The sequence below is a fragment of the Podarcis muralis genome, chromosome 13, assembly GCF_964188315.1.
Source record: "Podarcis muralis chromosome 13, rPodMur119.hap1.1, whole genome shotgun sequence".
NCBI lineage: Eukaryota > Metazoa > Chordata > Lepidosauria > Squamata > Lacertidae > Podarcis > Podarcis muralis.
The window spans coordinates 24,985,275-24,997,651 of NC_135667.1; the positions used below are offsets into that span (position 1 = coordinate 24,985,275).

General features: G+C 40.0%; 2 protein-coding genes across 2 annotated transcripts; both read right to left on the reverse strand.

Moving 5' to 3' along the window:
- Positions 1–1,811: 1,811 nt before the first annotated feature.
- Positions 1,812–2,834, reverse strand: LOC114583021 (olfactory receptor 14A16-like). The gene has a single exon (XM_028704366.2). It carries the CDS (start codon positions 2,832–2,834, stop codon positions 1,881–1,883), a length of 954 nt encoding a protein of 317 aa, XP_028560199.2. The 3' UTR covers positions 1,812–1,880.
- A 6,680-nt stretch (positions 2,835–9,514) lies between these two features.
- Positions 9,515–10,462, reverse strand: LOC114583020 (olfactory receptor 14A16-like). Its single transcript, XM_028704365.2, has one exon. The coding sequence runs from the start codon at positions 10,448–10,450 to the stop codon at positions 9,515–9,517; it is 936 nt and encodes a 311-aa protein (XP_028560198.2). The 5' UTR covers positions 10,451–10,462.
- Positions 10,463–12,377: the final 1,915 nt, after the last annotated feature.

A 12,377-nucleotide genomic window follows, 5' to 3' on the forward strand; every position in this document is an offset into this window, starting at 1 on the left:
TAAATTGGCATCTATTTATCAATGTGTCAAGATAACTTCTGAAGCTTTATAAAATAGAGTCCATCATCATAGCTTATATTGTATTGTATTATATTGTGTTGTGAATTCTGGATGATAGGTTTTTCAAAGAAACAGGATTGCCTGGAGCTCTTTATCAAAAGACTTGTTTGCTTGTGTTTATGTTTACATATTTTACTGTATTTAATATAATATAATATTTCCTTGAGTTTCCTTGAATTCAAAACAGAAATAATATTCCTTACTGTTAAAGCAACATAAGACACAAGAATCAAGGTAAACATACTATTTATAATAAATATGCCATAATTCAACCTCTTTATTGAAGAAACCTGGGCTCTATTGCCAATGAATACATTTGAAACATTTAACACAAACAATTCAGCAGAATAGTGTCTTTAAACCTAAATGTAGCATAATGATAGCCATTGATGAGTATTGAGCATGACAGTCATTGATAATCTCATTCTCCAGCATTAATTCTAATTTCCATTTTAAGACCTTCTAAATTGGTGGCCATCACCACATCCAATGAATTCTACAGGCTACCTAAGTATTGTGTGACTGATCTCCCCACCAGAAATTCTAGATTGTAGCCAGTTTAATGAGCAAACTTACAGCAAGATCCACTTGAATGACTAGGGTTAGAACCTGTGATTGAGTCAAGAGGTTCCTTATGCAACTAAACCATGCCAGCATGACTACCCATCACCTGCTGTGCCAGAAGAATACTGGCTTATCCCTACCATTCTGGCTGAGCTGGGACCAGGTAATCTGAGCTGAGCATGGCGAATCATAAACCAACATAAAGCCTCAAAAAGGGGTGTTCTGGGACCATAGCTGGACAACAGATGTAGGACTTAGGATGGAGCCTAGCCATGGTCATCTGGATCATGTTACCTGGAAATTTGACATAAGTTTAGTAGGGGAAAAAAGGATCATGTGAGACAAAAACAAGTTTTGCTCTGCCTGTCTTAAGCAGCAGTAGCACAGATTCTGAATGGACTTTGCATCTAATGTGGTTTACACCAGAATAGCTGAGACTGGGCTTGATCAGTATAAGGTTTCCCAAAAAAATATCAAACTCAGTCCTTATTAAGTCCTTCCCAACATAATGTTTACAAGAATGTTGATGTGTTCAATTAGGCAATGAAGCTTTTTAATTTTGAAGGTATTAGTTACACTTCTTTCTGAATGTTTATTACAGCATCCAGACACTGATCCAATGCTTTATCTGTCCCTTCTGAGTCAGATGTTATAGAGAAGTAGAGCTGTGTATAATCAGTGAATGGGTGGCACCTTGTTTCAAAACTCCTAACGACCACACTAAACAGCTTGCATTAAATAGCACTGAGGAAAGACCAGTATCCTGTGGAATCCCATTGTACAAATGCCAGGGGATACAAGATTCATATTTCTACCAAACATATGAAATAATCATTAATGTTGTCAAATAAACTCATATTTAGTGGGAATGTGACATCCATGTGATTGTTTGCTAATATAAATCACAAATGCCCTGAAGCAGAAGCCAAGTTAGATGGTCCTTCAGATTTTTGGAAATGGTAAAGAACATGACTGTTTTTAACCACAGATGCATAGAATAACAATATGTATCACTTGCATCCAACATACATCCAAAACATTTCTCCAAAAACCTTTCAGAAAAGGAATTCTGAAATACAACAAAAGAAATTACAACATTCATGTAGTCATTATCACTTAATCCATTAATATGACAAAGAGCCTAGGAGTGTGATAAATAAATAAAAATGAGACGGGTCCTATTTTAAGCAGAAGGGAATATACCTAATATGAACATTTAGTTTCTCCATGTTTTTCAAATATCTGGAAATGATGAATCATGCAATGAGATGTTTCAGTTTTCTGGGTATTTTCCACACCGCCAGTTGGATGTCCTTGTTCCTGAGACTATAAATTATGGGATTAAGAACTGGTGGCAAAACTGTATATAATACAGCCGCAACCAAGTCCACAGTGGGGGAAGAAAGTGCTTTTGGCCTCATGTATGAAAACACACCTGTGGTGATGAATAAAGAAAAGACAGTCAGGTGAGGAGTGCAGGTAGAGAAAGCTTTATATCTGCCTTGGACTGATGGGATCCTCAGCACAGCAGAAAATATGTAGCCGTAGGAAGTAAAGATGAAGGTAAAAAAGAAAGAGTCCGGAATAAACCCAAAGACAAAAATAAGAATTTGATTCACTTTTGTATCACTGCAAGAAATCTTTTGCAATTGAGGAATGTCACAAAAATATTGCTCAATCATATTGGTTCCACAGAAATTTAGTATGAAAGTAAAACTGGTTTCCAGTACAGCATGGATCAGGCTGCCTATCCAGCAAGTAGCTGCCAATTGGATACAGGCATCCCGATTCATGATTAAGGTATATTGTAGTGGACGGCAGATTGCTACGTAACGGTCATATGCCATAACAGTGAGCAAGGCAAGCTCCCCACCAACAAATGTGACCACTAAGAAGACCTGTGTGACACATCCCGCAAAAGAAATCATGTTGTTGTTTGTCAGTGAAATGGCGATGGATTTGGGCACAGTAGTGGAGATGGAGCAAACATCAAACAATGACAGGTTGGTTAAAAAGAAGTACATCGGGCTGTGAAGGTGGTGGTCTAGGGCCACAGCTGTGATGATGAGAGAATTTCCTAATAAGGCTGTTAAGTAAATGAAGAGAAATATTGCAGAATGCAAAATCTGCATATCACGGGTTTCGGAAAAACCCATCAGAAGGAACTCTGTTGGAGTAGATTGGTTAGCCATTTCTCTCATTTCCGTCATTCTGCAGATAGAAGTTAAATAGTTGTGAGTTAGTGGAGCTTACAAATTTTTGGACATTCTGTGTTTTTTTAAATATCATTTTAGATATTGCGCTAGTTCACAACTACACATCTAGCCACATCAACAACCAAGTATGCACACTATCAATTGTTGATGTATTCTTTCATCCTGATATGACATGAAGCCTAATGGGGATAGTATGTGCACTCACATGTTTTCAGCTATTATGAGTTATCCACCCTCAAAGAATGGGCGAAAGGCAACAGAGACTGGGGGCATACATATACTTTATAAGCCATATGTCATATGATGGAAACAGTGCAGTTTTTACAGAAATCTTCCAGTGTGCCATCAAATGTACATAAATCATTTTATGAAATATGTAACATTTGGAAGAGAGAGAGAGAGAGAGAGAGATCACACTGAATTAACTAGATGGGGTAAAGGAACCACCATTCTAGCAAGTTGATTTGAAATTTCATATAAAACAAAACAAAAATGAAATCAGAGTTGAAATTTGGAAAAGATTGTATTATGTGTATTCTCAGTGAGGCTTGTCTATTTCTTACTAAATACTTTAGTAATGTAAACCATGGAAATGGAAGCTTTCTTCAAGTATATGGCAATTAAAAAATTGTCAGACCTTCAGGCAACATAATCTTTGGGCTGTGCAGAAGTGCTCTGCAGCGGCATGTGTGTGCACAGAAGCAGTCCTCTGGGTACAAAATCTTTGGGATATGGCTGGGCCTCCATAATGGATAACGTTCGTAACCGGAGGTACCACTGTATTTCTAGAAACATGGCCCATGGAAACACCAAAAAATGGCTATACTTGAATCCCTTCTCTTTCTTGAATCCTTTCTCTTGAATCCCTTCTCTTTCTTTAAGATGATCAATAAAGATTATACTCACCGCTGTTTCTCTCAGAAGATTAGAGTGCCAATGTGCTTGACAGGGATATTTATTTGAAGGTACATGGGTTGCCAGGAGGAGGTGATGTCATCCTCCTTTTCTGTGCTATTTCAGGATCTCTCTTGGGAGAACATACCAGTCCCATGATGCTGTGCAAAACAAATGTTGTCCATTTCCCTACTAGTTCCTTTAACATACATAAGCAGCTGTTGGATTAGTCTAGAAAGCGAAGGACACAAAGGGAGCTGAGGAGGAGAAAGACTCAACTAGCCAGTCCAGTTCTGCCCCAGATACTCCTCAATATATGTGAAAAGGAAGACGATCAGGAGAAGAGTGATATCACATCAGAGTATTTTCACCCAATCCTTGTATGCTAAGGTTATCTCATTCATTCATTTCTACCACTGAAATGTACACAATGTGTAAAGTAAAAGAAGTGGCAATGTTTCATGGACAATAGAAATCTAAAACATGCACATTGATATAATATCAGCATGTTACATTCCCCAGTTCACGGATTTAGTTGTTTTCAGGTATGATAACAAAGACACCATTGCAAAATCTCTTGAGAATCCTTGCTCTAGAGAAGTTTGTGCTTTTCCCATGTTGGTGCAATTAATTCATGTTTGCTGAAGGATGCACAATGAGGCACAAGATTTTACACCAAGAATTTATTTAGCCCTTTTGTTTTCCCGTGGATTCTGAACTATAGGAAAGAAAACAGCAGGAGATAAAAGAAAGATGAAAAAGGCTCCAAAAATTGACTTCTAGTATCTAGGGATTGTAGTGCATACCTAAATTTGGTATAACATCACAACTTTTTTAATTGCACTCCCACCTCATTTGTTTGCATCACAGGCAAATTCTTTCTGATCATGAACTTCTATTTTGAGCTTCCATACGTGTTCAGCTGAAGGACCTTAAGTACCCCTTCATATGAAGTGTGCTCTTCCATCATGTGCATTAGAGCTTACGTACATGTGTGTGTGTGTGTGTGTGTGTGTGTGTGTGTGTGTGTGTCCAAAAATATCCAAAAACATTTACCAGCATAGACAAATAATCCATGATTGGTCTCCATTCGTCCTTAAACACTTCGTCATTCTGTCATCTTAGTCTGGCAGTTAATTTCACCATTTCATCATAGTCTATCAGTTTCATAAGCCAATCCTCCTTCCTTGGTAATCCTTCTTCTTTCCACTTCTCTGCATATAAAGTTCTAGTTGCTGTTGTTGCATATATAAATAAATTCGAGTTTGGATATAAAAATACAAACAAAAGTGTTGTCATTTGAATTTAATTTATTTTAGGTAAAGGATGCCCAGTGAGATACTGTGGTACCCCGGGTTACCGACACCTCGGGTTCCAGACACCTCAGGTTACACACTCCGCTAACCCGGAAGTAGTACTGTGGGTTAAGAACTTTACCTCAGGATGAGAACAGAAATCCAGCGGCGGCAGTGCAGTGGCAGCAGGAGGCCCCATTAGCTAAAGTGGTACCTCAGGTTAAGAACAGTTTCAGGTTAAGAACAGACCTCCAGAACAAATTAAGTTCTTAACGATAAACATGGTCTAAAGCTTCATTCATCAATTGGCCAAACATGCCATCATTCATAGCAACTCATAATGGGTGTTAGGCATAATAATTCATTAGGCCATCATTGATTACAGACCATGGGAACAAACACAGTGTGCGTAAGAAGGCATGTAACTCAGAAGTATGGAGTTGTCCCACATGGGGATCAGGAAGCCCACACCTTGGTATTATCAGCATCACACTCTAACCACTGAACTATCCCAGCCACATGAAGTTCATCTAGTCCAACCCCCTTGCAGTCTGGGATTATGTTGTTGCCCCAAGCAGGAGATGAACCTGCAAACTTGGCATTATCAGCACACTGTTCTAACCACTGAGCTAGCCAGTCTACATGAGCTAATCTTCTGGTTGAACCCCTTACAATGTAGAGATATGCTGCTGCCCACTGTGGGAATAGAACCTGCAAACTTGGCATTATCAGCACCCTCCTCCTCCAGCCACTGAGCTATCCATTCTACAGTTGCCATAGACCCAGTAAACATCGTTTCACGAAGCACTATTACTAATTTTAATGTTAGATGCATTTTTATCCAATGTTTAACAGAACACATTCTGAACAGCAGGAGATGAGTGGGCACTAGAAATTTGCACAAAAAATTGTGATGTATGTGAGACACAACATGAGCAATCATGCTAGGAGTAAGGTAACAAAAAGGGAGTGGCTCTCTGCCAGTCAACAAATGGGTAGGGCCCCTTCCTCAACTTTCTGGTAGTTAGAAATACAATGGCAAGAGTTTAGGGTGGAGTGATGTGAGCTAAAAACTGGAAGCAGCAGGCTGGGAAGCTGGAAACACAGACAGTTGCTGTTTATATTCTAAGCTGGAGCTATGAGAGAAGCAAGAGTGTCTTGAGGTGTTCATGCTGTGAACCCTACAATGTAGGCTCAGGTTGTATATATGTGTAAATAAACCATATATCCTAAAGACACCACAGTCTCTACTGTACCTCATTCCAAAGGAAACAAAAACCCTGGGTAACCAACTGGAACCCTTGGAATCTCGCACCACTCAGAAATTTGGGTGGCATGCAGCAATACGTTGAACACCCATATTTTATTTCAGAGGTACAGAATACATATGCATTTTGGATAACATTGTAAGTACCTGAATTAAAAACTAACACTGGAAACACAGTGATTGTACAGTCAGTAGGAGTATAAACACTGTTAAAGATTTGTTCTCTGTGGAATAGAATTCAATTTTAGTTTGCATCTTGAATTCCTTTTCAGAAGCAAAATAGAGCAAAATCTGGTGAAAATCAGATGGTTGGCAGCTATGCCATTTACCTTACAACGTTTTATTATTAACATTTTCTTTGATAATAGAGCCTAGAATTTCGTCTCTTGTTGCCACTCTTTGCATGGACAGGCGGAGTCCCCAGGTCCCGAGCGCCCCCCCCCCCCGTCATGTGGAATAATGACTCAAGACAACGTGCTATGGGATTAAATTGGCCACAACTTTATTAAATTTCAAATGTGGGTAGACCTTGGCTCAGGCATTGGGCGTTCTCCCTCCCCAGTCCCCAGCCGGGGACCTAGGGAGCATCAGGGTTATCCAGTGTTTGTGTGGGGGATGGGCCGGCTCTGGAGAACATATGTTCAAGCAGAGATAGCCGCCCCCTTTACGCCACTGCCGCAGGGGAGAGCAATGACGACCTTTCGGCGTACGGTCAAAGCCTCCCTTCAGAAACCCCTTTAACGGGGAACCCTGGTATCGCTGCCTCAAGAGGAAGATGGACAAAAGGATTCCGCCCAAGGCCTGATACTGCCAAAGTTGTGACGTTTTGCTACGGGAAAGGTGAAACCTGCCAATGCAGGGGAATTCCTTTCTGGCCCTTTGACAGCGACCTTAACGTAGCAGCGCCCGCATACCTGTAAGAAAAGTTAACCTGCAAAACCTGTGAAGAAAAGTTAACCTGCAAAATAAGGCATTAACTGAGGGTGGGTAGGGTGGGAGAAGCTCTGGAGCCGAGTGAGGATTCCCAGGTAAGATCCTCCCTCTATTGTGTGGGCAGGTAATCCCTCCCCCACCTGGCCTGATCTCATTGGCAACGCTTCCCCCAGGTGGGATTGGACAGCTGGCTGAGGTAGGCGGAGACCTCCAGGTATCCCACCTGAGGGAAGGCAAAGCCAAGCCTATGCTGAATGGAGCCACTGCGCGCGTCCACGCAAAGGTCGGCCCCCGTTTTATGCGGGGAGCGGTCATTACTTCAGTATGCAAAATTTTGTGTCTGAAAAAGTTAGTGGCATATCATAAAAAGGACTAGGGCAGCCATTAGGAAATATCTACTTTTCCACTTTTCAAAAACAGCTTAGGTGATTTTCTAAAATGTATTAGCTCTTTGTTTGGTATTTGTGGAGAGCTATCATGTTTTCTGCTGCCTGCAACCTAAGTGTTTTCCATACAAATGGCCTTCAGGTGTTCTCCCTCAGGGCATCATACTTGCCAAATTCTAGACAGAGTGCATAAAAATGGAGGTGAAAAATGAAAGCAAATATAAAACTTGTGAAAAATATGTACTTTTGGTTGAGTATTATTACTTTTACCTTTAAATGAGTGAGGGTGCAGTCATTTCAGTTTTCATTTTTAAAACTAAATGCACCGTTCAGTCAAGTCCATCCTCTTTTTGTGCTGACCTTTTTTAAAAAAAACGATGAACAAAATATTTGCATCTAAATTTTATCCATTTTGTACACTTTCTATACACCTTGCTCCTGTAAAATACACATTTTTCAATTCTTTGCCATGAATTTCCACCCAAAATGTTAGTTTTGTGAGCATTATTGCATTTGGAAACTTTATTGCAGAAGCCAGGGGAAGTACATAATCTGAGCAAGAGCTTCATTCTAATCTATCTATCCATCCATCTATCTATCATGTATCTATCTAGCTTTATTAGATGAATATTTAGTCCACACTATAGCGTATTCTCAGTAGAATTTACAGGAATTATAATTAAAAGCAGTGACTCTCAAACAGGAAGCAATTGAATTTTAAAAGATATTCCTTGGAAATGAGCAATATATCTAGCTGTAGCTTTAAATATGATAAAATATAATCCATTTGTTGTGTGTGGAAGCAATGAAGAACAGCAATCCTTCAACCTACACAATAAGTGACTATTGCTAAATTTGTGTGTTCTGACATCTAACACTTTGTTCCTAAAGCTATAAATAACGGGATTCAGTAGTGGTGGCAAAACATTTTACAATACAGCAAAGAGGAAATCCATTGTTGTGGAAGAAAGCGTTTTAGGTCTCATGTATTAAAACACAGCTGTGCTCATAAATAAAGACAGTCAGGTGGGGGATGCAGGTAGAGAAAACTTTATATCTGCCTTGAACAGAAGGGATTCTCAGCACAGCAGAGAAGATGTAGCCATAGGAAACAAAGATGAACCCTCCACAAAATGAACCTACACAGGAATCCTGTACCAAGAATCCTAGGTAAAAGACCATCACAACTTGCACCGAAACCTCAAGCCAACATAAAGCAACCAAAGAAAACTTGTCTCTGTGTTTGTGTGTTATACAGACTCAAAACAACACTACTAATAATCAATACTACTAATAATCAATACTACTAATAATCAACACATTGAGTATTCTGAGTCTCACTGAACTGAGCTGACATAGCTCTTTTAAAAAAGAAATACCAGTAAAATGCATCCTGCACCTGTACATGCGTGACCTAGTCAGTATGGTGCTAGAATAACACACCTCTAAAACAGTGAAGGAGGAGGGGCCACAGTTATGCGAGAAACTGAGGGTATCAGTATCAGATGCAAATGTGGTTTAGAGACCTCATTACTTGTGCAAAGACTTATTCTACCCTTCCTCCCTTCTAACACCTCCACTCAAAAAGAAACCCAATTTAGCAGGTTGGGAGGATCAGCATTAGGTCCAGTTCCTCACATTTACATATTGGCATGCTTCTTCGTTTTTTTAAAGTCCTAATGAAAACGCCTAAAGTCCTTAAAGTCCTAATGAAAATGAAAGTTGTTCTGTGTGAAACGATTCTAATATGCACATTTTATATGCAAATTTGCCCAATACCCATCTGTTTGCAATGCACTGTTATGCAATATAATGCATTTTTATGCAATTTTTCACGGACATTTGCATTCTTATACAATGCACAGGAAATGGGATGTGTATGAGACACAACTTGAGCAATCATGCTAGGAGACTTCTAATCCTTTTTGGTATTTTCAGTACAGCCTCTTGGATGTCTTTGTTCCTAAAGCTATAAATAATGGGATTCAGTAGTGGAGGCAAAACCGTATACAATACAGCAGAGAGCAAATCCATCGTTGTAGAAGAAAGTGCTTTAGGACTCATATATGAAAACAAATCTGTGCTAATAAATAAAGAAAAGACAGTCAGGTGGGGGATGCAGGTAGAGAAAACTTTATATCTACCTTGAACAGAAGGGATTCTCAACACTGCAGAGAAGATGTAGCCATAGGAAACAAAGATGAACCCTCCACAAAATGAAGCTACTGTAATCCCTATGGCAAAAATCAAAATTTGATTAACCTTTGTGTCAGTACAAGAAATCTTTAGCAACTGAGGGATATCACAGAAATACTGCCCAATAATATTGGACCCACAGAAATGTAGCCTGAAAGTGATAATGGTATGTAATGATGAATGAATTAGGTTACTTATCCAGGAAGCAGCTGCCATTTGGATGCAGGCATCCCTGTTCATGATTAGTTCATACTGTAGAGGATGGCAGATTGCAGCATAGCGATCATAAGCCATGATAGTGAGCAAGGCAAGCTCAGAACCTCCAAAAGTGAAAACTAAGAAAACCTGTGCGACACAGCCAGCAAAAGAAATCCTTTTGTCATCTGACAAAGAAGCAGCTATGGATTTGGGGATTGTAGTAGAGATGTAGCAAATGTCTGATAATGATAGGTTGACCAAAAAGAAGTACATAGGAGTGTGTAGCTTGTGGTTTAGGGCAACAGCAATGATGATGAGAAAATTCCCCACTAAGGCTATTAAATAAATGGAGAGAAATATCACAAAGTAAAAAAATTGTTCTTCTGGGTCACTGGAAAACCCCATCAGAAGAAATTCTGTCACTGTAGACTGGTTGGCCATCTTAATTCTTTGAAATATTTCTTTTAAAAAGTTCTAGAAGAGTAGCTCTGTTATTTTGTTTCAGCAACACCAGCAGAAGTGTTGTGGCACCTAAGATTAGAACAGAGTTAATGAAAGTCTGTTGGTAGAGGGAATATGCAGGCAATTGTATGTGGGGTTTCCCTCCTATGTCAATATGATGTAACGGGTGATGCCAGCAGTAAACATTCAACTGATACTATTGATTCTCCCCAGTACTCATAGAATTTTAGAGTTGCCAGGGAACATAGAGAGCATCTCAAGAAAGACCCATCTTGGTTACATGCTGAATCAATAATGAGAAAGTAGAATCAACCGCTAACTGTAGCTTATAAGAACAACCAATGAAATATTATGTTGCTTTGATAAGAGCTGAGGGTTTAAACCCAATCTCCAGAATTTTGAAACACCACGTTATTATCTTCTCTTACCTATAAATGTAATCTATTTTTATCATAGAATAATCATGTCTGCATTAACCTTACTGCTGTATTAAACATTTTGAGGTCTTTTCAGAACTGAAATATGAGCACCTTTCAAGGCCTAGTCTCCTCTGAGGTTGAACAAATCAGATGCTACTTACCTCATCATTCTCTGGAAGAAGGAAATGCCTAGATGTTGGAGTGTAGTCTTTAGTAGAAGATATATATTTTATGAGAAGGAGGAATAGCTTCTCTGCTGTCTGTAGTGTTTCAGACAGTAGGTCCATGGAGAAGATATTTAAATTTCTGTAGTGCTTCAGAGAATCACTCCTTGGAGAACCTCATCATAATGATTTGCAGGTCCTGATTTACTCAATAAGGAGTGCAATTGTCTTTATTATAATAAAGTATTGTATATATTGTGGCGGTTAGAGTGTTGAACTTGATTAACCTATTACAGATAGGTAGCCGTGTTGGTCTGCCATAGTCAAAACAAAAAAAATTCCTTCCAGTAGCACCTTAAAGACCAACTAAGTTAGTTCTTGGTATGAGCTTTCGTGTGCATGCACACTTCTTCAGATACACTGAAACAGAAGTTGCCAGATCCTTCTATATAGTGAGAAGGTGGGGAGGGGTATTACTCAGAAGGGTGGTGGGAATGGGTGATTGGCAGATAGCTGTGATGAGCCTGTTGACGTCTCTATTGAGCTGTATGTGATGACTAGAGGTGTTCTGTTATTTTCTTTTTTGGGTCTGTCTTGCAGCAAGTTCTCTCTGGGTATCAGTCTGGCTCTGTTGATCTATCGTCAACAGATCTATCGCCCAGACTGTGTCCCTGGACTGTGTGCAGACTGTGATGAACTGTCCTCAGAGTGTGTTCTGGACTGTGCCAGATTGCTGTGTGATTCCTGGCAAGAACTGTTTCGGCTGGAGGACAATGGAATGTAAATCGGGTCCTCCCTTAAAGAGGGTATGTGTTGCGGTTGGACATGGCAACCTAACCCTGTGTTGTGGGTGGGTATGTTTGGACAGCACAACACCCAAGTGGTAGGTCCCTTGATGCAGGGTTCAATCAGGCCAATGGGATACAGGCTAAACGGATCAAGGGACCTATATATACCTATGCACATGATCCAGAGCTTCCTCTTTTGGTGCGTGCATCGGAACACCAGCAACGTGTCCGCTGCGAGCCGAGAGAGAGCACAATCTACTTTGATGATCTGCTTGTTGAATCTGTTTCTTTTTATTCCCCCTTTTCCCCCAGTTTCTCCTTTACTCATTATTCCCTTGATTTAATTTCCCCTCCATGCCTTGCCTTTCCCTTTTCCCCTTGGGAGGCTTTCTGCCTCATGGGGCTTCGGCCCCTTGAGCTTTGAGCTTGCCGCTGCCTCTGTTCAGCCAGATGGCTTCGCTCATTCTCTGGCTGCGGCTGCAGCGTTGGGGCTTAGAAATTCAAGTTGATTTCATTTTTAGTGCAGAGAGTCCCC